This window comes from Oculina patagonica, chromosome 11, assembly GCF_052425735.1.
Source record: "Oculina patagonica isolate OP01 chromosome 11, crgOcupat, whole genome shotgun sequence".
Taxonomy (NCBI): domain Eukaryota; kingdom Metazoa; phylum Cnidaria; class Anthozoa; order Scleractinia; family Oculinidae; genus Oculina; species Oculina patagonica.
Window position 1 is genome coordinate 13,364,232 of NC_135768.1, and position 27,614 is coordinate 13,391,845.

The 27,614-nt window shown below is 37.0% G+C and overlaps 3 protein-coding genes across 10 annotated transcripts; all 3 read left to right on the forward strand.

Annotated features, from left to right (window-relative positions):
- Positions 1 to 1,032: 1,032 nt before the first annotated feature.
- On the forward strand, positions 1,033 to 8,347 carry LOC144630134 (uncharacterized). 2 transcript variants are annotated; one of them, XM_078488426.1, is made up of 3 exons: positions 1,033 to 1,152; positions 4,098 to 4,385; positions 7,496 to 8,347. In XM_078488426.1, the coding sequence occupies exons 2-3, from the start codon at positions 4,133 to 4,135 to the stop codon at positions 7,603 to 7,605; spliced, it is 363 nt and encodes a 120-aa protein (XP_078344552.1). In that variant the 5' UTR covers positions 1,033 to 1,152; positions 4,098 to 4,132; the 3' UTR covers positions 7,606 to 8,347. The 2 variants fall into 2 exon arrangements, with proteins under 2 accessions (XP_078344552.1, XP_078344553.1); XM_078488427.1 differs by having other exon boundaries at positions 1,057 to 1,152; positions 4,168 to 4,385.
- A 1,591-nt stretch (positions 8,348 to 9,938) lies between these two features.
- LOC144630422 (uncharacterized) lies at positions 9,939 to 26,726 on the forward strand. Of its 7 annotated transcripts, XM_078488796.1 has the most exons (5): positions 12,279 to 12,565; positions 12,680 to 12,738; positions 14,534 to 14,795; positions 15,090 to 15,182; positions 26,480 to 26,726. In XM_078488796.1, exons 3-4 carry the CDS (start codon positions 14,561 to 14,563, stop codon positions 15,173 to 15,175), a joined length of 321 nt encoding a protein of 106 aa, XP_078344922.1. In that variant the 5' UTR covers positions 12,279 to 12,565; positions 12,680 to 12,738; positions 14,534 to 14,560; the 3' UTR covers positions 15,176 to 15,182; positions 26,480 to 26,726. The 7 variants fall into 7 exon arrangements, with proteins under 7 accessions (XP_078344920.1, XP_078344919.1, XP_078344918.1 ...); XM_078488794.1 differs by lacking the exons at positions 12,279 to 12,565; positions 12,680 to 12,738 and adding an exon at positions 9,939 to 10,528; XM_078488793.1 differs by lacking the exons at positions 12,279 to 12,565; positions 12,680 to 12,738 and adding an exon at positions 10,576 to 11,287.
- Positions 15,354 to 21,025, forward strand: LOC144629645 (uncharacterized). The gene is made up of 4 exons (XM_078487876.1): positions 15,354 to 15,360; positions 15,722 to 16,159; positions 18,083 to 18,306; positions 19,660 to 21,025. The coding sequence occupies exons 1-4, from the start codon at positions 15,354 to 15,356 to the stop codon at positions 19,978 to 19,980; spliced, it is 990 nt and encodes a 329-aa protein (XP_078344002.1). The 3' UTR covers positions 19,981 to 21,025.
- Positions 26,727 to 27,614: the final 888 nt, after the last annotated feature.

The following is a 27,614-nucleotide window of genomic DNA, read 5'->3' on the forward strand; positions in this document are numbered from 1 at the left end:
TAATTATGATAATTCGCTTTGTTTCAGCGCACGGTACGCAAAGCTGAGAACAATACCGTGTAATTACTTGTACAAAGAACTTTAAAAAAAACATGTCATGAATATTTCGTTTGTTTTCGGCTTCAGTCGTCGCAGTTCGTGCCTACTCTTTAAATAAATTCATACATAATGATCTCAAGGGTCCTGCGCGACCTTAAGCTACCTGGTTTGGTGGCTTAAATTTAATGAGAATTGCAGTGAAGTTTGCCGACTCGCTTAACTTTAAGCGAGTCGGAAAAGCAACTGTTTTCACGAGATTTCCGGTTATCACTCGCTAAGCGACCTGAAAAATCGCTCGTGAAAACACGGCCATGAATTCCTAATACTGATCACCAGATATTTCTTTAACGCTTGTTTTGATGAATTGTTCGTACAATCAGTTCATTTTGGTGATTTGTTACCGAAAAACACCGACATCAGCTGTGACATAAATAACAAAAATGATTTATTGTGAGTTTCGTTTGATACTTTCCGGGAATAATAGAGCGGAAACTGAACTTAGTCCCAGGGCTTCAGTACTATCGATCGCTAGAGGCGCCTGTGTAGAAATTAAATTTATGACTGGAGACAATGCGAGTCTACCTCATGATATTTTCACCAGTTAGTGGTTTAAGTAAAATCCTAACAGCAAACCTCACTTCTTGCTAATCTGCATGCGATTCAGCTCGTGAATCAATATTTATATTGAGCTTATTAATACAATGTTTCCTGCTGAGTGTATAGAAAGCACAGATGTATGACAAATTCAAATCTTCGTCAAGTTAATTATGCCACGTTCAAACCGTGAAAATTAACGCGCAGGGATGCCATTAGTTTCATAATAGCAAACTTGTAGATATGTTTCCGATTAAAAAGAGTCGTTCTTCAATAAAAGTCGGATGTTTCCTTGGCGGGATCCTGTAATGCTATTAATTATCAGCCGATGTTTGATGGATATCGTGATTTATTTGCGTGGGATTCACTTGTGATGTCACATTTTGCGTGAATATTTTTCAACAAACATATGTTTCACAGTGACTGAGTCAAGAGGTTGTTATTTTAGGCTGGAGACTGGAATTTAAAGTCCAGTTTATCTTCGAGCTGAACGCATTTGGATTTAATGCGCTTTGTAAGGTGAGTAAATCTGTACAAAATATGTTTTATTTTTCAAAAAGAGGACTCCAGCTTGGTAAACATTTTATTCATTGCCGGCGCTGTTTTCAACATTGCTTGTTTTACAATGGCCGGAATACAAAACAATAGATAGCTCAAGCCATACCGAAAAATAATAAAAAACAAACTTGCAAAGTCTGCATATTTATCCACCGGGGAAACTCTTCAAAGTTGAACCAGGCTACTTTCTCTAAACCATTTTATTTATTTACTGCTTAAATCAATGACTACGAATCCAATTCTGTTAGTCGGGTAAAAAATTCGCCAGTATTGCCGGATATGAGCAAGACATCAGATCTATATATTGCCACACTAGATTAACATAATTTTTTAATCTCACATTGGCGTAGCACGCCTTTTCAGTCTAAGCATTCTGTATTTTTTCGTTTGGTTTATATTTAGTGTTGTTCTCCGGATGATTTGCTCTCGTTTGAATTTTAACCTTATGTAAGGACTGTGGTATCGCACTCTATGACGTCATGTTAGCAGTAAATAAGGATGTTATCACCTAAACCATCACATACCCGAAAACTAATTATTAAAATGTGTCCACTTTTGTTTAGCAAATTGAAAGGGTTTCAAAGCCTAAGTGCTTTACACAGTTTGTGCCATTTGACCTGATATTTGACAGTTTATCCTGCTGACCAGCGACAATATCTTTCCATGAAATAACCACGGGCGAGCGGGCGCCGGATATCAACAAGACAGAGCTCCAATACATTCGCCCTTAACATGGAAATAGTACTAAAATAACCAGCCTACTAGCGTAGTTTTTTAATTTCACTCTGTATTTTCGTAATATGTTAAATATTTGCGTTTTTATCCATTATTTGGTTTGATTCTCGTCTTTTATATTTATACCTCAAATACTCTATGGTATCGCCCTCAATGACGAATTAGCAATAAATACTGATCTTATCACCTGTTGACGTCATATTTTATCGTATTCTTTGAAGAAAATGGCATCTTGAAGGGAAATGCATTTCCAAGTGTATTTTTGTTTTTATTTTATCGTCGAAACTCAGATTCATTATCTTCTTTATTATTTTTTCTTGGCACAAATTAAATGATAAACAAAAAATAATATTTCACAACGTTTCTTAATCCACGACAAGACGTGTTCGGGAACATCTTTCTTGAATATAACAATACAACGATACGGCATTGGGAAAAACACAACTTTTACCCATAGATTATAATGTTTTCATTTCGGATCGATTGTCTTCGATGACGCCGAACCGTCGCCTAATTTGCTACCTTTGTAAAATTTCTAATTAGTTATGTTAACCGCTAGCGACACGGCAGATTGCATGGAAAATGGTTGTTTAGTGACTAAACGGAAAAAAACGTGTATTATTTCAAAAGTAATATTAGTATCTGCCCCAGTGGTTTATAAGTTCTTTTAAAGTGCACCTGTCCAGAATGTGTGAACGTTTCATTTACCTACTAGAAGATGGTTTTCCATGTTCTATAAGAAAATAATGCACGCTTGAGGTCTAGAAAAGCTGCTAGTGGATGCCCGAGCCGTAGGCGAGGGCATTCAGCTGCTTTTCTAGACCTCAAAAGTGCATTATTTTCTTATAGGACATAGGAAAACCATCTTCTAGTGGGTTTAGAATATAGCATTAAAAAGAGCACAGAACGTACAAGACTCGCGGCCGCTTACGGCATTTACAAACGCCCGCAACATCGGTAAAGTAAAAGTTTAGTTTATTCTTTTCTTTGGCGACCTCTTTATAAATAAACCGAGATACCATTTCATTCATATTTCCTATTTATAGTCCTTTCTCCGACTACCAAAAGATTCTCACAAAGCCGACAAATCTAGTTGAAATATTTACGCATTCAGGTCATGTTGGTCAATTTCATTCAAATGAAAAATTTTCATGCGTTCGTTTCGCAGCACGTTTTTCAAATTCGCCTCTAATTTCGAATTAAAAAGAACAAAAGTTGAGTGCTCTGTCTTTAGATTGTGGCTAAAAAAAGGTTTCTTACCTCAAAGCGTTTCTAGAGTCCGGCTTGTTTTGCTAAATAATTTCCAATCAATTTCGGGCAGTTCTCGGCAAAATAGTGGCGTACACAACTCCAAAGAAAAACAACAATTTCAACGATTCTTTCTTCATCTGTCGCTTCCTTTGGCACTGCCTTACTTCCATTTAAGCAAGTAAAACGTTTCTGATAAAAACTTTCTGCTTTAAAGCATCATTTAAACAATAAAACAAGAGAATAGAGGCGAAGTTGTTCAGCGAAATTCGACAAACAATTCGCACATCCGGGGTACCGGGCTTCTATAGTTTTCAGCTATGTTCTATAAAAAAATAATGCCCGCTAGAATTCCATCGCGCGTATACAGCGGCTATATTCTAAAGCTATTTAGAATATAGCCGCTGTATACGCGCGATGGAATTCTAGCGGGCATTATTTTTTTATAGAACATAGCTGAAAAGCGCCTAGAGCAGACCTGGATAGGCGCTATAAAAATGTTTTATTATTATTCTTATAGAACATGGAAAACCATCTTCTAGTAGGTAAATAGAGCGGTTTTCACTTGAGTGACGAAAGTAATTCGTGTTTTCATTGGTTTTGCATTACTACGCTTAGTGATTGGTTTAAAAAGTCTTGCGCCACTTTGTCAAACAATCAGAAACAAAACAAAAATCAATCATGACACACAAATACACACGATTTTTCGCGCTTCATGGCGGCTACTTGCATTTGCTTGGAGTTTTGATTGGCTCACAGCTGGATTTTCTGTGGTTTTTGACCAGAGTGACAACTTTGGTTTAGGTTTTACAACATTAATTTGAAAACCGCTCTATAGCCACCTTGATTACTTGTTAGTGTTGCCAGTTTTCTTTTCACTGTTTACCCAACAACAGTTTACTCTCAATCAATCTTCTTTACAGTGGTCAATACTCGCTCATTGATTCGAAGTAACGCAATGTCTGACCGTGTCACGCTCTCTCTACCCACAAGCAATGTACAAACCCGCGCTTTCCGAAGCAATTCCTTCAACCCTCCTCCAACTCTAGCGTCGCATCGCTCCAGACGAACCCTCAGTCTTCCTGCACGTGAGAAACCGATCATTCCACCAGCAATTTCGGAAACTCCCGAGTGCTCCCAAGGGGATGGTGAACGACAATCAGAGGAACAGCAACAATTATGCTTGGAAGCAAACTACAATGACGACATTCGTAAGTAAATACTGACTCGAAGCTGTTTCTTTTCATTATGTTGAATGAGATAAAGTAAAGTCCAATCTGATAGCGTGACAGTACAGAGATCCGTAAAGTATCCCTGATCGGGTTGTTCGTCGGTTATAATCTAAGACCATCTAATGATTTCCCGCTCGAAAAAGAAATCAACCAATCAGGAGAACTACGGGCGCGGATTTCTGTGATCGTGTGAGGCTAGGACAGACATCTGTTGTTTTTTGTGTCATGTACTACTAGTGTTGTGTAATGAGTATACGGACGAGAACACGTGCTCATCAAGGAGTGTAAGCTGGGGAGCAATGTTAAACATGAAGCACGTTGCCGAACCTTGAACGGGCCCGGGGCCATTCGAAATATCTTGACCAATACTGTGCGTAGTGACTTTTTTTTAATCAGTGTCAGCATGTGCCACCTTTTCACACTACAGTCAGTATTTAAATGCAAATGTTCATCTATTTGTAAGGATGGATAGACCGATATTCTCGACCTGCGGATTCAAGCTTTCCACGGATGACCACTAATTTTATTCAACACGCTTGGCCGGAGCTCAACTCCTCGGCCATACTAAAGTCAGCACATCTCCAGTTGAGATTGTTTACACTGTGTACAGGGTTATTAACCGGGTGGGGCCTGGGCCCGGTTCATAATCTGCCCGGGGTTTCATTTTTTCGACTTTTTTGCTTGTTTACAAGCGAAAGTAGGAGACTAGCAGTTATGTTGGGCAAAATTTGGAACCACATTCTTGATAACTCTCAAGGGACTTTTTTAATTTCTCAAGGGACTGTTTTAATTTCTCAAGGGATTACTTTCCGCTGTGGGTGAACACTTGCGATCTCGTGGAAAAAACGTGACTTGTCACATTTACAAATGTTATATAACAATTTTAAAAGTGACATGTCAGCTTTTTTATCTCAACGCACGTGTGTCTGAAAGGCGATCTATAAAAAGCGTCGCACAAACAATGGATTGCGTAACTAACGCTAAAACACGAATAAATAATCGCTAGCACTTACATCGTTTAAAAATTACAAACATCAAACATAAACCATACCAAAAAAACTCGCTCTTTTCAAAGATATTATTGAAGTTAAAACAAATGCAAGAGATGGGGGCTTCTTTAAGCTTAGGAGCGGTTAAAAATTAGGCCAAATTTGGTTGCTACAAGCGCCATTCTATTTCGTCATCAGCCTAGGTCGTTAGGGACGTGACCTCGCGTTGACAGCAATGTTGCATGAATCGGCTTTACAACATGCGATCGTATCTACGCAGTTCGAGTGGAATTTCAGTCAAAGACAGCAAAATTCTTTCGTATTTCATCTTCAAATATAATTCGAAAGCATTCACTGTATATATGGCTTTTGTTTAATCCTTCTTAAGCCCACGAAGAAGCTGTCTTGATATCCGACCCTCGCAGAGCCCAGACAAAACTCAGCTTGAGTGTATCGATTTGTTTACGCGGCAATTATATGCGCAATGTTTTCTCCGACAGTAGTCGGAAATATCCGTATTTTTTCGTGCTTTTTCGTGGAGCAATCGTAACGATACGGCCTTGAACACATTGAACAGCGGTCTACCTATAACAATCAAATATGGCGTCGCAAAAACAAAGCGTCGAACGCATATTGTGCTGTTTCATTTGCTAATTTCGCTGCCGTAATCGACTGTCTCGAAAGCTCCTTGCAATTTTAAAGTATAGAATTGTCAGATCTCGGTGAAATTTGCACTGTTTATTTGTATAATGTTGAGGAATATGTGTATAAATACCCGGCGCGGACGAGCCATTTTTGACAAAATTATATGGCTGCATTTCCTCCGCGAAGATAGGAAATTGTTAAACTAAACTACGAAGCAACTGTAATGATAAGTTCGAAGAACAATGCACAGGATAAACCTTCGACTCATACTTCATGCAAAAAAGTCGGTATCTCGAAGAGACTTTGATTTTGTCCGTAAATCGTTCCAGAAGGAGGTCACGGTCACACAAATTTTGATGTTTCTGGCGATCGCTCGTTTAATTGTTATTCAAGCGTTTGGCTCAGGGCTTGAACATTCACGTTGCGATTTGACATGTCCAAACGATTTTTAAATGAAAAAATGAATTATTTTTCGTGTGTTTTGCAAGTGTTTTGAGTTTATTTTTGGAATCGAAACGAAAATTGCAAACCCAGCAAAAATTTGTCAAGGCACAGGACACACGTCATCACGAAAAGGGGAATTACCTAGCGAATCTCGCAGTTAGATATGCTCGATTTTACGTGCTTCGAATCACGCGACTTCCCAAATGCTTCTGAAAGATGTGTTTTTGGGGGAAATAGCAGTTAAACTTCAAGATCTTGATTTTAAAGCTTCTTTAATTTTAACCGAAATCAATTTATTCCATTCAAGTGGTTTGAGTGTAGTTTGTTTGAGATTCGGAACAATATAAAAATTTGCAAGCCCAGGCAGGAATTTGTTGATGCAAGTTTATTAAAGAAAGGGATGACGTGAGTAAGGGAATTTTCGCTCACTGCTACAGTTCACGCAAACCCCGTGACTCTTGCAAACCGCGGACTTAAGTCGGCAGACGTCGCTTAACGAAGAAATACAACGGGATGGCCTTAGTCTAGTCTTTATTTTGGCGTGAAATGGACTTCTTTTTAATGCCATTCAACTGGTTTGGGTTTATTTTATTCGACATTCGGAACAAAATAAATAATGCATGCGTAAGCAGAAATTTATCCTGCCAGGCATGTGGTTTAAAGCAAGAGATGACGTGATAAAGAAAATTCATGTCACGCACACTCCGTGACTGACGCAAACACGGCTTGTGTGTTTCTCAAGTGACTGCTTTTCTTAAGTTTTTTTTTTACAAAGCGGCGCCGTGCCTTTCTAGCCAAAGAGCTGAAAGAAGTGGCCCAACATTAACCGCCCGGTTATAAACTGCTTGAAGTTCTTGTTCAGTCTACTCTGTCTTGAATTAGTTAGCACGGCAGTGTTAACTGCAAAGACTGAGTGTTTAAGCTTATTGACTGATTGCTTGATCTATGTTGATCACTTGACCAGAATAAAGATCAGTTATTAACCAGCTCACTTTCTTTTCTTCTCGTCAGGTTGGTTTACACCTATTGTGGGATTACTCGTGAGTCTTCTGTTATACGCATGGGCGTGCCTCTTGTCTTTATCTTCAGACGATAAAAATATCATTTTTGGTAGAAAGTGAAAAAGAAAATGCCAAACAAGTGGGTTTTTTCACCGGACATCGAATCAGCTTCAAGTACATGAGCTAGTGATGTTTCAAAGTAAAATATTAACTTGAACACTTGGAAGTATGTCAAAGATTCACGGGACAATTTTAAAGAAAAATAACGTTACTTTTTTTTTAAAAAAAAAAAGTTCCTCTGAACGTCTTCGCTCGATAGAACAACAACCCCGTTCCCAGGGGCCTTTCCCATGTAAATTTTTAGAAAAAGCCCTGATACCCGAGCCTTTAATTTCTAATGCCATTTGACAAATTAGGGCAATTACTTTTCTCAAAGCTATATTCAATTCAGTTCCGTTTCATTGACAACTTTTCTACGCCTTCTCTCGAGGGGTACGTGGTTCAATCCAAAGAAATTCTTACTGATGACGTAGATATTCAGAATTTCGTATATTGTTTCTGATTAGTTATTACTTGGTTTTGAATTTTCGCGAACAAGAAACAACCAATCAAAGAACTGAATTAATAAGTAAGGCTGACTTACGGTTTGGCTGACCGGGCCTGCCGAAATGTTGAAAATTATAGTCTATCACCCCAACCGTACGGTCAGCCTCACTTTATTAATTGATTGAATTCACTTCAATTTGCTGGCTAGATCCATCCGGTACCTTGGTATTGTCCGTTGGCCTATGCATAAATTAAAAGTGTTCAAACCAATCAGAGACACTACACGAATCTCTGTACAACTACGTCATCACTATGGAATGAGGGTGTCCGAGGAGGTCGATGGTCTTTTTTTTTTTTTGTTTTGTGTTTTTTCTTTTTTTTTTTTTTTTTTTTTTTTTTTTTTTTTTTTTTTTCTTTTTTTTTTATAAAAAACTGATTTGCGCGATTAAAGGAACTACGTCACGGACAATGCATCTTGAAAAAATTGGCAATTTTTTTTGAAGTTTGTCATTCGTAATCCGTCTTATTCTTTGAAACCATCATTGTTTATTTTCGGGTTCTTATTTCTCCATTAGTGTTTTTCTCGTAAGAAAACTGATTACTTTGAGGTTTTCTTCAATTTGAGAGTAACCAGAAAAATGACTTAAAATACTATGACAGCCCCCTTAAAGAATCGAATAAGTGAAGAGAAACATCTGGTAAGTCAATAACTGAGTTATTTTTCACAAGACTGACTCCAGTGATGTTTGGCGTCGCTCCCATTTATAATGACTTCTATTAAACTTACTCATTACTTACTGTAATGTCTGGTGTTCCGAATTTCAGAACGTTCAAATTGGAATCGTTCAAAATGGGTATTAACTATGAAATTAAGTCTAAAAAGTATATTTTAAATAAACTATGTAGGTGGGTTTCCTTTTTTGGGTTGATCGTAAAATAAAGACATTTGTATTATACATTAGTGTCTAGAGCTTTATTAATCTTGACCCCTTTCGCATACCAGTATACCAAAGGATCAACTTTGTGTCTGCATTGGTGTAAATGAGTATGAGGGCTAGAAGTTTGTGTTGTATGGTTGCACTTCCATGCCCTGAGCCTGTTTACTTCACTTTCTACCTCACCTCATTCCTCCCTGACTTATATTGGAAGAGCAGCGGGTTAATGGTTAGTTTTTTTTGGACTGGGTGTCTCTGAATGGCCGGGTACTAGCGAATTGTTGGAGTTACTAACTAGGAGGGGACTGACGAGGGTGGGAACCTTTGACAGACTGCATTTCGGGGTGGGGGGGGGGGGGTAGCGGTAACACTCCTTGTGATCGCTTCAGTGCTACGGAAAAACCGACGATCCTTGGCTTGGAACCAATTGTTATATTAACACATATCATTGATTTACTGTAGTACACAGAACGTTAATTTTAGTGAGGACCACTTTTTCCAAAAATCCCGAGGTAGTCACTAAGGAGGATTTCGACTGTATCTTCGCTGTCATCATCAATCTAAACTTTAGCTAAGCACCCCCTTCAAAAATGTTTTATTAATTGATATAAGGGTGGCTTGACAATTTATCTCGCTTTGTATGCTTTCTGCTTTTGTAACCAATCGTTGCCCAGGTTTTGTTGAACTGCCAAGAATGTACTATATCTCTTTTTGACACAAACTGAATCTTTAGTTAATTAAGTTAAAGATAAAGTCAATGGGATAAAGTTAAGGGAGACCAGAGAGCAAAGAACAGATACGACATTCCTTTAGCGTGTCTCGATGAGTGCCTTTAGACTCTAAGCACCGGAAATACGTAAGTAATAAAAACTTTTTTAGTTTTATTCCTTTCAGGAAAGCCCTTGCATACGCACCTATGACCCATAAACTAACTAGAAAGCTAGAAATTTAATATTATAATTATTATTTTATCGTTTATTGTTGATGTTAATTGCATATATCATTTGCTTCCAATTGAAATATCAAGACTATTAGAACAGAATTACTTTTAAATTGTTTTAACTGACATTTTGAATGAGGTTAAGTTCGCGTCTCTGTAACATAGTATCCATGCCTTTATTTTTTTCGTCCTCTACCTCTGAAGAACGTTTGTACGTGATGCTATAAGTGTGGTAAATATACTCCCCACATTTCAGGTCCCTAGTACATCACCACCGACCCTTATCATAGCAAAGAATGTGACCCAGAGGTTAAACCACAAATGGAAGATAGACAGTCTAGTGTTGTGTTTAGTGATAAACTGCTTCGTTATGTGATAGTCACATTGTAGAACCCATTGTCTTGATTATTAGGATTAAATCAGTGTCAACCTGTTTCCAAATTGAAGCATATTTTGGAGTTTATGCATGGTAGCATCTATCACTAAAACGACCTACAAGGTGGAATTTCTTCCCGTTTCTTTAAAGGATTGTCACAGTACGTGAAAGACTACTAACAAGGCAACAGGTTGATTCGAAGATCATTAAATAATCCTAATGGAAAAGGCCGAACAGCTTAAGCGGGTAAGTCAGTTATTTTTATAAGATCAGAGAGACTGCAGTATTAATCCAGCAGCATTTTAGTATCTTCTGAAACCTTTGCTTCGCTGCAAGGTTATTCACGACAACCGTTGTTTTATCTTTGAAGCTTATGATTGAGTGCCAAAAGCAGTTGGCCAAAATCGTAGATACAGCTGCTGGCATTTGCAGTACAATTAAATAATTCATGTAGGCTTCAGCCTAAGGCTTGTATGTTCTGCGCTTTTCTGTTAAAACTACAATATAATATAAGCGTATGAATGCCTTTTGCCAGAGGCAACTTAGCTTTAGCAAAGTCAACAAACAACTGGTTCTGTCCTCTTCAAACCCGCACTATAAATTTACATGCAATGCGGTGAAAGCTCGTTATATAAACAAACTTGTTACAAAACCGCACAATCGAAATACTGGAAATACCAGCGTAATGTTTTTTGGCCTAATTTTCTGCACAAATTAATACTAAAGCTAGGAGTATACAAACGTGATATTGATATGCTCGAAAGAATTCTTTGTGTTAACGCAATAAAATTTACAAAACATTTAGTGAATGGAAAGTGACGCTTTGTGGTTATGGCACATCCGCTCAATAAACCACAGGCATATAGTTTCCTTTTATCGGTTGGATTAAATTTTCAAACAGATGCTTTAGTAAAATGGTTCCGTTTTAAATAACGCGATTTAATTTAAGGCTTTAGTGTTTGCGACATGGAATTTAAAGTCAAACTAAAGATTCCAATGAAAGAGGTAAGTGCACTAAACCTTTTCGTTGATTTCAGTACTGACATGATACTTTTTCTACTGAGTTAATAGAAAAATTGATGTTATGTTTGCCTCGTGCATGTATGTTTTGGAAGGGGACGAATAATTTCGTTTGGATCGTCAAGTTTTTATTTTTTTACATCTTTAAATATAGGTACGAAAAAAGTTATGAATAATAAAAATGGATTCAAGAAGAACGAAAATACGACCAAACAAACGAGTTATTATAAACAGAGATTGACTGACTGAATGAAAATGGATATGGGTGGGGGGTAAGTGAATGAATAAATGAAAGAGAGAAAAATAAATAAATAAAGTTTGAAAGAAGATGTGAATAAATTAACGAACGAATGAATGAACGAACGAGCGTTCTGGAAAAAAAGAATGAATATTTATTGTTTATTCGACTAAAAAATAAAAGTATAAGTACTAATGACTTTAATCACCTTTGCTTCTTAGGGCTAAAATTACCTGTTTTCTATAAAAATAACTCAAACTTCCGCAAAATGACATGATGTATAGTAAATCCGGCACTGATGTTTTGACCTCCAAGACATCAAAATCAAACCGCCATACTATCTTTTTCCACTCCCTTGGAACTCCCTTATGTTTTGAGATTTTTAATTGTTTTTTATGTTGTTCGTTGGTCTGAAAACGATCACGTAGTTATAATCGTACAGATTTCCTTTCTAAAATAAAGTGTTGAAGTAATGATTTACATGAAAGAAAGTTTTCCAGTAGATTAAGAACGGCAGATATAATCAGTTATACTATTTTAAAACCATTAACCGTCTGAGCAGCGATCATGAAATTTTAATGACAATTTTGTACTATTATTAGAAACCTGTCTAATGAGTTCGTTGTGCTTTAATAACAACCCGCTTATTGAAAAACATGGCAAATTTCAGGCCTCATCGGGAAAATGCATTCAATCGCTGTCAACCATAAAATTTCTTTAATTTCGCCGGTAAAGTTTTTTTTTCTTGTTCATTTTAATTACCGCAGTTTTTGATTTATGACAAGTATTGTTATCGAGATTCTATTGCATCATAAATCAAGCAAGCTCGTGTGTTTAGCCAAGTTTTAAACAGTGTTTGAAGAACATTTTGCTTGATTGCATTTCAAATACCGCCTCCACAAACAAGGTATTACAAAAAACAAACCGGATTTCTTGTTTACTTTCGGTATAAAAGTGTTTGATTTTGTACCACATCTGAAGTGCACGCGTTGTACTGTGTTCTTGGACATCAGCTGAAACAAAAGGTTAGTGACAGAGAAATGCCTCTTTAATGATTTCAATGTATAGCAATAACAGTGAAACATTAAAACATTAAGGCATCCGTTAACAATTGTTCAAATATATATTTTGTGATGCAGACCGAGGGTCTTGTTGATTTTGACTAGTTGATGCTACCATACTCTAGACAGATGAATGAGTGAGTCGATTGTAACCTGTCTTGGTACCCACAATTTCTATGTAAAAGATCTGTTACTGACAAAATGAAAACCTAATGCAGCACAAAAGAAACTCATAACATAAATCAAAGTTGGGCAACATCTGCTTGTGTTTTTGGAAAAGAGACGTTGTTAGCTGGTTATAATGCGAGTAGATGCCAACCAGATTATGCCGGTCTTTAAAATCCGATGTCTATAAAATATGCTAATCTTAACATTTATGCTTGATTTCCATAAAACATAAATCTTGAAAGATCCCGAGGATAAAGCCTTTTTAACTTTACAAAGCTCTTTCAGAGTTTTTAAAATTGTGCACTAAAAATTAAAATTAGTCTTATGCTAGCGAGTATTGCCTGGTGTATTAGCAGGGTACGGCAGTTGAATCCTGATAACTCGAACCCTCGATAACTCGAACCTCACGCTGACTCGAAACTTTTTTATTCCCCTCCAGGTACTTTTCTTACTAATGTTACCCTCAATAACTCGAACCCCCGATAATTCGAACCTTTTTCGATTTCCCTTGAACGCTCGAGTTATCGGGATTCAACTGTATATGCTTCATACAGACTTTTCCTATTTCTGGTTTATCTATTTGTCGTAGCTCTCAGTAAAAAAAATATTGAACATGACATATTCTTCGACGTTTTTATATGAACACCTCTGTTCGTGAGTGTTACAAAGTTATTCAGAAACATAGGAATTTAGAATATAAAGTAACTGCTAATCCTACGAAATTGATAAGATGGCACAAAGGGTGGAAAAAAAAGAGAACGAAGTTACGTCGAACTTAAAACTTGAACACATGAAATATTAATCGAATCAGTGTTAAGTCGTATATTCTCCTCTTTGTTTGGTAGTATGATTGATATGTTGTTAGAAGAATGAGTTTGATAGAAAAAAATAAGTAAATGGTAACAATTAAGAAGAAAGTAAATGTAACTCGAGTCACGCACTAAGCGGTCGTCATCTCTTAGTGCGTGAAACTGAAGTTAAATTATACTTTCTATCTTAATATTTGTATATAGCTCTGCATATTCATTTATAGAGCACTCCTAGGATAAGAAAAGCAATCTAGTCATTGCTTATTCGTTTATATATGGTACATAATTTATGTGGTTGATTTTAGCATTCCCTAATTCATCATTCAAATTTGTTCGTTAAACACGTAGAAACTCTAAGAAGCTACATTTCAAAACAGTTTTGCCTTCAATATAATGAAGTTTTTTGAAACAACTGAAGTATTCAAAGTATTAATTTGCCCTAAGTAACATTTTTGACAAGAGCCTCACGTTCAGGAGTCTAGTAAGACCTAGTAAATCAATTAAATTACACTTGCATGTGATATGAGATAACGGTGCAAAAGTTCCAAAATTGTTTAAGATTCATTTTGGACTAAAAAAAGTAGCTGGGTTTAAACATCCTGATTTTTGCGAGAATCAAGATGCGAAAAAAGTTAATATTTCTACAAAATTTTCATGATAGTCATGATTTCAAGATTATGTGTTAACTATGTTATATTTGAAGATGAAGTATTCAACATGACACGAGCATGGGACAAAGAAAATTCTGAGTCCCCAACGGGAATCGAACCCATGGCCTCCCAGATACCGGTTGGGTTATTTACTACACTGATGAATTTATTACTATGTTATCTTTATTGACATATCCCTTCTTTTTTCAGCGAACAAAGTATCACAAGTTCCAAAGCTGAGTAGTTATTTACTGAAGGTTGACTCACTGATTAAGTTAATTACACCCTTCTATTATCTCTTGCAGTTTGATCTATGCGAACCTGCTGACGTCATGCACGAATCCCATTGGCTAGCTCCGCCCCAGGAACGGCCACGCAGTACTCGTTCTCATTCTCTCAAGTCGATGAGTCAGCTCAACCTACCTACACAACGTACTAGACGAATCTTCAGTCTTCCGTCTAAACCTGTTATTCCACCTTACATTACCATACAAGGTTGCCATGACAACCAGGACAGTAACAGCGAGGAAGAAGAGGTGCGTTGTGAGTGGAACAATGAAAGTATGGGTGAGTGATCTGGAAAAGACTATTCTCTTTATTCTTTTGGTTGCATTGAGTATTACTCTCTTCTTTCTTTTAAACAGTAACACTATTTGCACACGACTTTTTACAGGCTCTTAGTGGCTCGCAGCTACCTGAGCTATTCTAGTCATTCCGGCACACTTAACCCTCCCCCTCCCCAAACTCACTTTTTTTTTTTTATTCTGCTGTTTGACTTTCCGTAGAAAATGAATAAATCTTGAGAAAAATTGTCTCAGTATTGCGAACCTCGATATTTATTATTTTGATTTTTTTTTTCAGAGTGGTACACACCAGTTGTGGGATTCTCCTGCAGTGTTGTGATATATTTCTGGTCCTGCGCACTGGCCTATTATTCAGCATCATGACGTAATGGTATGGTTCTTTGTTTTACGATTTTTGTTTTTAATAACAAATTTACTTATTTTTGCAGCCAGTAAAGACATTCTGAATCAGTTTTTGTTTTCAAGTATAGTTTGTAAGAAAAACAATTTTAGTGTGGCGGGTTTTCGTGAGATAAATCTTTTATTCCCCCGCTTAGTCTCGATGCCAAGTCAGAATCTTTGAAAACTTGCTGCTTATTAGCGGAGCTCCACGCGCCGAAGGCGCGTAGCGTAGCTCCATAGGTAACATGCGGGTACAAGGGAACAGACAGGGCAAATGGTATCCTATCGAACCGAGAAATTTTGGTTGTCGCGTACGTACGTCCGTCCATACGCACGGATTAGGCCTGGGAACGAGCTAGGCTCCGGTGGCAACCAGCGTCTTTTGGCGGGAAAAATCATTACTAACAAGGCCTTAGCAAAAAAGTTTTAAAACGATTTCTACTCAGCTATATAGTAGGAAGTTTTAAACGTGAGGAAAAAAATTCATTCTTAGCTTTTGTTAACGTTGACAATGTCGACAAACGAAAGCGTTGTTAATTCTACTTCGAGGAGACAGGGCTTATGCGAACTACGACAGGAAAGAGAGCGTGAACGAGCTAGAGAAAACAGACGAGGGAGTAGCCAAGAGCAGCGCCAAAAAGAGCAACGAAGAGCCCGTAAAAAGAGACAGAAAAGCAGCGAAGAACAGCGAGAAACAGAGCGAGAGAGGGCCCGGCAAAAACGACAGAGAAGAAGCGAAGAGCAACTCGAAAAAGAACGGGGAGAGGGCCCGGCAAAACCGGCAGAGAAGAAGCGAAGAGCAACTCGAAAAAGAGCGGGAGAGGGCCCGGCAAAACCGGCAGAGAAGAAGCGAAGAGCAACGAGAGAAAAAGCGAGAGAAGGACCGGGAATTGAAACAAAGAATTAGGAAAGAAGAAAGGCAAAGAGAAAGGCAAAGAAAAAGAGAAAACGAGAGAAGTGGAGAAGGTGAGGTTTCGCCTAAGTTAACTTGGTAATGGTCATGATAATTGCAGTTGAAAATTTGTTTTTGCCGCCGCAAATACGTCGTTTTTTGCGAAGTTTTCAATCTTGATGTTGACTGTTCCTAGAGGCAAATATATTTATGCTTTCTTTATTATTTTGGCCACTGACTAAGAGGTTGAGTTTGATTTAAACCAATCAGAACCTTAAATTGATTAATCTTGAGCCTCTACTTGAAGCTCGAGACTCAAATAAATAATGTGCCGTATAATGTCAGCTTGTATAAACTTGCGATAATTGTGTGAGACACGTTGGTTATCTTATCTTGATCGGGAAACTGAGCGTGGTTAATACAGCAAGAGTTGAAATATGGTTCAGAGAAATAGAAAAAGTCGGCAAACAATCTCACAGTAAGCTGGTTTACAAAGCGTTTGGTGTCAACTCGAGTGATACCGTGCAAGCAGTCAGATCGAAGCGTCTCTGCTCTCAAAAGGCTAGTCACAAATTAGTAGTCAGATTTATTAACTATTTCCGCGAAGAACATAATTTAGGTGGATGTTCCTTTTTGCACCCGCAAAATTATGACATCCAAAGCAAGATCGTGACCTATCGAAAATGATGATGTTTTCAAGCTACAACTTTGGTGAAGCTTATTTGGAGAAACTCAAGGATGTGCTTGTAATTCTTATACTCTACGCTCTACGAATTTCAAAGAAAGTTTAATATCAAGCTTTTGTAAATAATTGAAGCACTAGTGTCAGTTTATTTCAAAATTTAAATAATCAAGGGAAATGAATACATGTCTGATTTTTGTGATTACATTTCTGAGTACAAACCCCGTATGATTTAATTCAGATTTGAGGTTTGAGAAATGTTATAGAGACATGTATATTTTAAGCCTCTATTTCGTTGGTTTCAATGTTTTGCTGGTTTTAATATGTACCAGACATTGATAATCTTGTTGTGGAACATGGAAAATGCACACAAGAAAAGTTAATGCCTACTGAAAGCTCGGATTTTTTTGTGAGCTAATTTATTACAATGAGAGATGTTAATTTTGTCTAACATTTAGAATTTTAATTTGTTCTTACATGTACATCCAAACACGCTACATAGACTAAAAAAAGCATGTGTGCGATTAGACCACAATGTCAAATTTCCATGGGAATAAACATGGGAATAAACAAACAATAATCAAAACTGATTACAGTCGAACCTCGATTCATCGAAAGTATGAGCCCAAAAACAGGGCATCTGACAGGATGCAGGGTGGTGCGGATCCGCATAGTTCTCTAACCTCCGCCATATTCGGCGCATTTTTCCAACAAAGAAACGTTGCTTCATAATAGCGATAAATCAGCTGTTAACCATCCTCACAAACACAAATTCCGAAGACATTGATCATTTTGAGGCAGTTTTTCTCGGAAAAAGGCGACGAAAACAAGCCGGTTCGTTCGCAAACAATTTTAAACCTCCAGGCGTTCCATGCATCTTTTCGTAGTGGGCCTGGTGACTAGACATGGTGCTAACTGCGGTGTAGACCAATCGAACTTTCAACGATGTTTTCATTTCATAGAAGGATTTTTAAAACATTCTGAATTTTGCCATTTTGCCTTGTAATCTTCAGTAAGCAAAGACAGAACACACATTTATTTGTGTGAATGTTTTATGGCTAGTGGAAACTGAAGAGGAAGTTGCCTGCCGAAGTATTAAATGTTGTTCGATTGGAAACTAGTCACATCAGAGGTTTTCCAAGGTTTTTTTGGACAGGTAAACCACCTTGAAATAACGTTTAAATCGTTGTAGAACTTAGTTATATCTGGTCTTCAATCTGACTAATTAATATTCATGAAAAAATTGGGACCAGAGAAGGAAGTCCGGATAATCGAGGTTCGACTGTATGCCTTAATGTGTTTTGTTTGCCTACAGGTGATGTGAAGCAACTGCTCTGCGATGCCGAAAAATTGCATGGATCAGAGGATTTGCAAAGGATTGCATCAGAGGAAGGATTTATAATTTCTAACAATCAAGGATTGGGAAATTGTATGTTTTTTGCGCTGGCGGAGCAACTGGAAATTGTGAAAGGAGTCAAAATTTCAGCCGAAGAACTAAGAGTCAACTTAGTTAAATTCCTTAAAGAAAACTCCAACTTGGTAAGTCACTGATCTGTATAATGTCACATTGTTATTTTTTTGTTGTCATAATGCCAGACAAATTCTTGGGACACCTTTTTGGTTTGATAACCATAATGTGGCAATTATCACTGCTTTGAGATAAGGAGTGCTATGCCCTTTTAGTAATTACTGTTGGAAAATAGGTACCCATTTGGTGATGTCAATGTTTCATGCTACACACCATTGCAAAGTGGTACAGGGTGGAAGTACTGAATTATTACAGGATTTTCAATAAATGTCAGAGTACCAGTAAAAGCTTTAGAGTACATTTTACACCTAAGGCATGACCTTTTTCTTTGGGAGGACCAATGTACAAATTTTGGCCTTGTTGGATGCATTGCCTACATTCTGATGCTAATATATATATAAAAACATTTTAAGAGCATTCACATTCAGCAATTTTATCTTGATAAAAAGCAGTGTATTCAGTATTACAAAGAAGGGGGAAAAGTGAAAGTTATAAGATGTTCCAAATAAGCTATTTTTAACATTTTTTACATTCAATGGTTTTTTGAAAGAACTTTAAATATATAAATACCGTCAATTGCATCTACCTGTGAACGCACGCGCTGAAAACATGTTTTCAAATGACGTCAAACGTCAGCGTTTCAGGTGTCAAACTTTGAAGTTTAGCAGACCATAACGCAATTTTTTGCACTCAAAATAAACACTAGCTGAGCACAGGCGAAACTTGACCTTAAAAATGATTCAAGTGAACCTGTGTATGCATATCGACACAGATCAGCATCAGTTTCTAAGAAGAAGTCTCTATATCTAATCTCTCTGCCATTTCGAAACTGGAATGTGTTGAACTTTCGGCACGGAAGTTGCCATTACAGTCTGCTAAACTTCAAAGTTTGACACCTACCTGGTGCACAGGTAGATGCAATCGACAGTATCGAGGCATTCTAGATCAAGAAATACGAAAGTAATTAATTAAGTTGCTCCGTTTTTGCTCAGCAAATCACAAGTTCTTAGTAATCTGCTACAAGTTGACTTGTAGGTTTGTATAACTTTTGTATTGTAACTTGAGTAAAGCCCATTAGCTTTAAAAAATGTTTTAATTTGCTCTCTCTGAAATCTGTCTTTCTTGCACTTTGAGCCAAATGCTCTTAACATGAGTACTGATGAATTATGGAGGCTGTATAATTTTCTTATAATCTATCAAACCTTTTATGTATGAAAACTTGTACATGTAATTAAAATGTCCACTTTATTCACCGGTATTAAGTTTATATAATTATATATATACACATGTATCATACAATTTTTAGTGATCACCCCAGGGGATTGATAGAGCATTTATGGTATCGTGATAATTTTTTCTTGCAGCCCAATGGAACACATCTATTCCGCTTTGTTGATCATGATAGACACCCAACATGGAGTGATTACTTGGAAAGCATGGCAAAAGATGGTACATGGGGTGATCATTTGATGTTACAAGCTGCAGCAAACTACTACAACACTGCTATTCGTGTTGTCAGTAGTCTTGGTCGTGAAAATGAATCACTGATTTGTCCAGTAAATCCAGCTGATATTTTGCCTAACACCAGCAACATGAACCACCAACAGCCACTTGTGCTTGGGTACATTTTTGAGCTTCACTATGTTAGCCTTTTACCCAGACAAGGTAACATTGGTGTTAACTAAAGCTGTGTTCACATTAAACCTGAAACATGTTTGAAGTAAAAAATTATGCTTCACCTTAACATGTTTGTTAATGCATTGTGCAAATCACATGTCAGTTTGAAACATGCTTGGTTGTTTAATTTATGCCATTAACAATTAATAAATATTGTACCCTTGAACCAAAAAAGCTCATCCTACAATGCATTGAGTTGTTATTTATATCACGTTTGTAGGTTTGCTAGTTTTGCTTTTGGCTTGTTCGGCATGTACAGTCGATATGTACATGTTATACAAACGAGTTAGTCATGTGTATTGCAGTTACCGTATTTTCTCAAATAAACGCCCCCGACGTTTATTTCAAACTTGGCTTCATGAACCCGGCGTTTATTTGAAGCCGGCGTTTAATCGGGGCGCGGCGTTTATTAACGGACTGCAATTTCCTGCCAATTTTTCAGATTGATTTATTGTTACCGATAATCGAGACCAAGGGGCAGTTTGTCAAGGCGGGACGATTTTTCTCTTCGTTCTGCCTTGAAAAAGTGTCCCTGGGTATCCAAAGGTGATTATTTCCCAAAGGTGCACTATTACGGGTTGGGTAGTTTATGTTGCAATCGAAATTTGTGACAAACAGAATATATTTACTTGTTAGCTTGACCTCAAATAAACGCCGGGACCTCGAACAAACGCCCCCGGCGTTTATTTAAAACTAGCAATTTGGACCCGGCGTTTATACGAGGCTGGCGTTTAATTGGGGTCCGGCGTTTAATAGAGAAAATACGGTATTTTTATTTTCTTGCTGGTCACAGCACTTTTTTCATGTTTTTCGAATCATACCTCAACATCAAAGTAAAGTGCAAACAAATCAAAATGCCATTGATATGAAATAGTACAGAAAATCTGTCTTCAAAATTTGTTTATCTTTGCAATATTTTTAATGAATTTCATATGTTGTGCGTCAGTATAATACTTACCGGTACTGTGGTTATTGACCTGTATGGCACATGTTAATGAACGTTTCTCTCAAGGATAGTTTTTTGAATTCTTCTACCCCCTGGAATTTCCAGTTAAGCCCTGTACTCTCCCTTCAGTAATAGCGGAGCTCCCACGACGCCGAAGGCGTCGTGTGCGGAGCGCCATAGGCAGGCAAATGGTATCCTATCGAACCGAGAAATTTTGGTTGTCGCGTACGTACGTCCGTCCGTACGCACGGATTAGGCCTGGGAACGAGCTAGGCTCCGGTGGCAACCCGCGTCTTTTGGCGGGAAAAATCATTACTAACAAGGCCTTAGCAAAAAAGTTTTTTAAAAACGATTTCTACTCAGCTAAGCTTATATAGTAGGAAGTTTTAAACGCGAGGAAAAAAAATCATTCTTAGCTCTTGTTGACAATGTTAGAATTACATGAAGGGGAGACTAACTTGAGGAAGTCCGCTGTTGGCTGTCCGGCTCGTCTGGATTTATCAGCTTCTAAGCGAGCTTATTTTAAACTTGTGCATGGATTGATTTGCCAAATGTTCTGGTTCATACTTAAGCTCTCGGGAAACGGTAAGGTGAACAGCAGAATTATGAATATGGTTCAGAGTCAAAAGTCAGGAAACAATCTCACAGCATGCCGATTTACCAAGCGTACGCATGAGTTCACTACTAAGCATGAAGACTCCGCGATTGAAAAGCACACGAAGGACTCAGTTTTAAAGACAGTTTATTACAGATACATTATTTCTGGATATATTCCTCGTTTCACCCGCGATGACAACCATAGTTAGTAGAGGAGTAAAGATTGTGGCCGATCGAAATGGAAATCTTCGAGGCTTCTTGGTGAGTTTGAAGCAAAGACGGTCAAAGACAACATTCCTTTACGAAAACAAGGTGAGCTATTGATGTTCATTTTTTTAACAGATTAATTAGAAAAGTCTTTGGTATTTAGATTAACCAGCATTCAACCTAATACATCATTTTTAAACGAAGCTGGGTTCTAGCTCTCAGTCGTGTACCGGTATGTCAAACAAGGACAAAATTAGACTTAGTGAACTGAAATTCCTTTTGTCTTAAACACGAGTTGTATTCAAAGCATACCTTACTTCTGGTTTTTCCTATCCGCGTTAATTTGTTTATTCTGTAGTTAAATCACCGAAGTAGGAAGAACACACCACTTTTAAACGTTGGAAAGAGTACAGAACAAGTAGAGAACAAAATTTACATGCAAATTTGTAAGAATGTGGTCGAGTCAGACGCAATACAGGGGACATTGCTAGCTGAGAGTCTTAGCGAAATATAGTTTCTCCATGATATGACCTCTGTTATTTTTCACTGAGAACTTTGCGTAGTTTTCCTTGGCAAGATTTCCACACAGCACCATACATTAATTATGCATACAATTTTCAGACTGACTCGTTCTTTTCATGATTGCTGTTTGTGTGTAGTGATAGTATGAAATAATTGCATACATAATTAATGTATGGGGCTGTGAGGAAATCTTTCCTTTTCCTTATTTTAATTTTTATCATATGAATGTTATGAGTGAAAACGTTTTGTGAAAGTTTTGTATTTCTTATCTGATAACAGCCTTTCTCAGAATAAATTGATTAGTTTATTCATATTTTTATAACTTACCGTATTTAATCGATTAAACGCCTCCCTCGAATAAGCGCTACATGTTAGAACAGAAATATTAATAAACGCCGCCCTCGAATAAACGCTGCATCATGATGATGCGGCATTCATTCGAATAACAGACTCGGAAAGCAAATGCAGTAATAATCAAGCTTGAGCAGGCCAAAAAAAAAAATATTTTTCTTGATTGTAACAAGGTTTTAAGGTATTGAAATTGACTTTTCAGGCATGGACTAAAACATGTTTCTGTTTTTTTTTTTGAAATTAAAATGTTCAGTTACCATACTATTGTTTACAAGAAATAAATTGAATTTTAAATGAAAACCGCCCTCGTATAAACGCTGCCCTCTAATAAACGCCGCACTCGAATCATGAAAAATTTAATAAACGCCGTGGCGTTTAATCGAATAAATATGGTACATAAAAGAATATAGCACAGATTCTAAAATGTTATGCGAAAGATCATGAAATTTTCTTAAGTTATAACAACCAAACTGATCCTGAAGTTATAATGTAGGATAATATAAGGGCTTGGAAAAAAATAAATTCCAGATTGCCCTGTGGTTAACAAGCAGCTCTCAAATTTTGCTTGCCTAGGACTGTGCATGATTGTGTTTCTTAGTAAACTTGTGACTGTATAATTTACATGTAGACGACTTGCCTGGGCCTTTTAACCTATTACGCAAACAGGCATGAAAAATTAATTGCTTGACAGAAAAATCTACTTGCCCCAGACAATCAGAGGGTACTTTTTTAGCCCTGTGGCTATGAGCATTGCTTTCTTGAAGGTTGCACATGACTCGTACAATTCTTTAAGCCTTTCAAAGTTTTCTAACTTAAAGCAGTGACTAAATCAAATATTTTTGCCAATTTTTTTTCTACAAGAGAAGTAGGATTAGTTTTTGATCGTGAAAAAAATAAGTTCAAAATGGGCCTGTCTGCGATGACTCGAGGATATAATTAAAAGTAAATAATACATGTACAACAAGTTTTTTGAGGTCAATTCAGTGAGAAGTATTTATGGAGGGTGTAAGATGCAGTTTGAAGTTATCATTTATTTTGGTAAATCTGTTGTCTTTCTAAAACTTGCTATGTTAGGATTTCCATACTTTTTGCCAGGATGCAAGTTAAGAATTTTACAGGTTTTTGATATGTGTAAATTTTGTTTTCAGTGCAGGGAAAACAGTCAAGGGGTGCAGTTAGTGAAATTGGTGATGCAGGTAATCATTACATTAGTGTCAGCTTATACCTTTCTTTATCTAGATATTAAAGAAGCTCCATGACACATTAGTGCATGAAACTTGTTTTTCAAGTGTAAAACTTTTGGGTGTGAAAAATGGTATGCGTTTTAACCCCTTGGTAAGTTTACATTGTATGTTTCTCTAAAATCCTCGTTCAATTGAGGAATTTAATATACACAATTTATATGTAACAGCACATGTACATAAAATGTTTTATTGTTCAAGAAAAATGTTTTCATTGTTCATACAATGCACCCCTCCCCCACCGTGGAGGAGGGGTATGAGGGCAAAGACCCAACAAGATCTGCTACCTGACCTGAAAAAATACCGGAATACTTGTAATGATTTTGTGGGAGAAGTGCAAATTGACCTGTTGTGTTTGAATTCCTTTTGTTAATACCTTAAACCTTAATAGCTAATAAGCTCAAGCCCTAACTTAACATAAATTGTCTTGTTGTGGTACCAGGCAAATGTAGAAATAGAACTTAAACTCAGCTGAAATTTTACGTGAACACAAAGACTTAGTAAAATTTTAGAGCTGCTTAGGCCAGAAAAGCCAGCTGGGGCTGTTGATGAGCCGGCTTAGTGTTTTCTTAGCTACATCCCTGATAAAAGTTTTAGGGAGAATATGTAAGCTTTCCTGGACTTAATCACAGTACTTTCAACAGCACCTGTCAGAGATAAATATAAGAGTCTCAAAAGACACATCATATTGTAGGGAACTCTTGAATTAAGCCGGTGTTTCACACCCCAAAACATTCATCAAAGCCTCGCCATATGTGCCGGGTCTTATTGATAGCACTATTAGTGTCTTCAGTAGGTCAAAAAAGGTTTTGCTGACACACTCACTCTGAAAGGACTTTTTGGTTCTAAACATATCCCCCAACACATTCCCTGGCCCATTCAAAAATTGGAAAAATAACTCTCTTTTTTATGTAACTGTATAATGTTCTGAATAAATTAAATTAAAATTATAAATATTCATTTAATTGATGTCAATGATCATCAACAAAATGGTATCTGTTATTTTCCCTTTTTCAGGGTTAACACGAGTAGCAGAATTTCCACAGAGAGTTGCAGACACAGAGAGAGATAAATGAACAATCAGGATATATTATTTCTTCATTGCATGTACAACTAATACTTATGTACTCTGTGTGAAATACAATTTATGTGGTCAGGTGTAATTTTAAAGTTAATGAAATAGAGCCAGATAAGGTTCAACCATGTATGTATTTCTTAAGGGATCTCTGACAACACAATATAAAAATCATCCGGCTACCCAAACATTTGTGGGACTCAGGTGTGGTGACCTAATGGTTATTGTGCTGGACTCCGGATCGAGCGGTCTGGGTTCGAGACCTGGCCCGGGCACTACGTTGCGTTCTTAGGCAAGACACTTTACTCTCATAGTTCTTCTCTTCACCCAGGTGTATAAATGGGTACCGGCTTATTTACTGCTGGGGGGGGGTTAACCCTGCGATGGACTAGCATCCCATCCAGGGGGAGTAGAAATACTCCTAGCCGCTTAATAATGCTTCAGAAACCTGGTTACGCTCCAGCCTGATGAGCCACTTGGCTCAACAGCAGGCTTTACCTACCCAAACATTTAATTCCCAGTGCCCACACTGTGAAGAACAGTAATCATGATAATGAGATACACAGCTCATCAATCTCTAAATTAATATCACATGTTGCAATACAATAATAACTGATGAAATATATGTTGTTCATAGGCAAATTTTTACTTCACCAAAACCAAACTCAGTCATTAAATAATAAAACATTAAACACAGCTATTTTGTTTTGTGGGTGTGTCTCACAGATCAGTTATTTGTTGTTAAGCCTTCTGTTTCAGTAGAACCAATTTAATAGCCATATTTTTTGCTCATGCTTGCATGGTTTTATATACAAGCAAATGCATGGTAAAATTTTTGCCAAACAATCTATACAGACTATACCTGAGTTTAGGACTAACAAACAGTATGTCTGCCTCTCGAGAATTTTTTTTTAGTTTACATGCAATTAAGTAAAGTGAAGCCCCTCAAGGACAAAGGGACTCATATGAAGGGAAAATGGTGTTATCATTTTGGGGGAACCTATTTGGCAGAATGATAAATGCCACTATTTTGCTTGCGGCTGGCTTTTACTCCGGTTTGCTAGCAGACAGCTGTTATTTATAGTATCGGGAAATAATACTGTCACTGTTCCAATAGGGCCCCCGTTTGGGGGGGGGGGGTGGGACAAGCTACATGCAAAACCTTCCAGTTGTATGCTATGTACAGCTATAACATACCAGTTATGGTGGGTGTATGGATATTTTCTAGAGCAACACTTTCTTTGTTCTAGTTTCTCTTTGAGAGTTTATATATCTTTGGGAGGTTATGCACAAACTGCTAGATGATCATCCTCTTTTGATTGATCAACTATTTTTACTTTTATTTGGTGCTGTTGTTCATGGTGAAAAACAATACATAATATATATAAAGAAAATAACACGAATAAAAAATCATTCTAAAAAAGATGTAAAGGGCATATAACCGGGGAGCTCCGCTTTTAGGCTTGCCTAAATCTATATATTAAACTTCAGTGTTCATATACCAGATAGATGAAATAAATATCCACTTGGCTAAGACTAGCATTTATTCCTGTTTTATGGCTTTTCAGGTTTTTTCTTTTAAGGATCCTGAAAGAAAGAGGAGCAGGCAGTGTGATAGATAGAGCCGAGCAGAAGAATCATGAAATGGCGCCGTATCGGGTGAAAAAACCCACAGCAACTGACACCAATCACCCCTACACGAGTGATAAACGTTTTAAAATGAGAAATAAAGGACAAGAACCAAGCGATGAAATTAAAGCAATGATGTAATTTTATGGTGTTATCAGTAGCAGCAAAATAAAATTAGAAACAAGATTAGAGATTAGATTCCTACAAGTCTTGTTGGTAAACGAAAAATACTAAAATTGTAGTCCGGAGTAGATATTAAATTTTTTTTTTAAATTCTGACGCTGACTTTGTTGAGCGTGAAACAACGCTCATCGCTTCGGTCTTCTTCGGTTTAAACATGGCATGTTTCTTCCATGTTTAAACCGAAGAAGACCGACGGTGCTCGGTCGAAACGTCTTTTAAAAAGTTTGTTATGAGCGTTGTTTTACGTTCAGCGTCAGAATTTTAAAAGAACTTTGAAGTCTTGTTATTCTTCTTCTATAGAATGATGATAATAGGAAAAATAAAAAACAAAACAAAAAAAAAATTGAAAAAAACAACAACAACAACAACAGCTAGAACACACATAGGAGCTTCATATAACGTTTAAACATGTTTTTATATCATCAAAGAAGTTTGGATAGACTGTTGACTATATTAAGGTTTATCCTGAAGTGTATTGACTTGAAAATGTTCTTAGTAAAACCTCAAGTGGTAGCTTAATTAAGTGCTACAAAATACCAGAGAGTAAATTAGCTACAACCATTAGTGCTCGATAGAGCCTTTCAATGCACTCGCTTCACACATTTATTTATCGATAACTATTTGTTACCGGCGACAACTAAATTAACTAAATAATAATTAAAATAAGTATTGGTTGGATATATTTAATTTATCAATAAAGAACATAAATTATAAAAAAAATCTCTAGTCTGTATGGGTCCTAAATTAAGGCCTTCAATTCCAGTATCTCACAGGTTTACAACCTACAGGTGAACGTCTTTTGGGGTTTAAGTTAAGTGGTTAAAAATAAATATATTTTGCAAAAATATTCTCAATAGTGAAATTTAATTTAACTTTGCTTACTTAGATTCA

Bases quoted from the DNA above. Each gene is read 5' to 3' on its own strand.
- LOC144630134 (XM_078488426.1), top strand. From the start codon at position 4,133: ATGTCTGACCGTGTCACGCTCTCTCTACCCACAAGCAATGTACAAACC. The intron at 4,386-7,495 runs GTAAGTAAATAC...TCTTCTCGTCAG, and splicing joins AAACTACAATGACGACATTC to GTTGGTTTACACCTATTGTG.
- LOC144629645 (XM_078487876.1), top strand. The intron at 16,160-18,082 runs GTGAGGTTTCGC...GTTTGCCTACAG, and splicing joins AAACGAGAGAAGTGGAGAAG to GTGATGTGAAGCAACTGCTC. The intron at 18,307-19,659 runs GTAAGTCACTGA...TTTTTCTTGCAG, and splicing joins TTAAAGAAAACTCCAACTTG to CCCAATGGAACACATCTATT.
- LOC144630422 (XM_078488792.1), top strand. From the start codon at position 12,225: ATGCATTCAATCGCTGTCAACCATAAAATTTCTTTAATTTCGCCG. The intron at 12,270-14,533 runs GTAAAGTTTTTT...TATCTCTTGCAG, and splicing joins AAATTTCTTTAATTTCGCCG to TTTGATCTATGCGAACCTGC. The intron at 14,796-15,089 runs GTGAGTGATCTG...TTTTTTTTTCAG, and splicing joins GTGGAACAATGAAAGTATGG to AGTGGTACACACCAGTTGTG.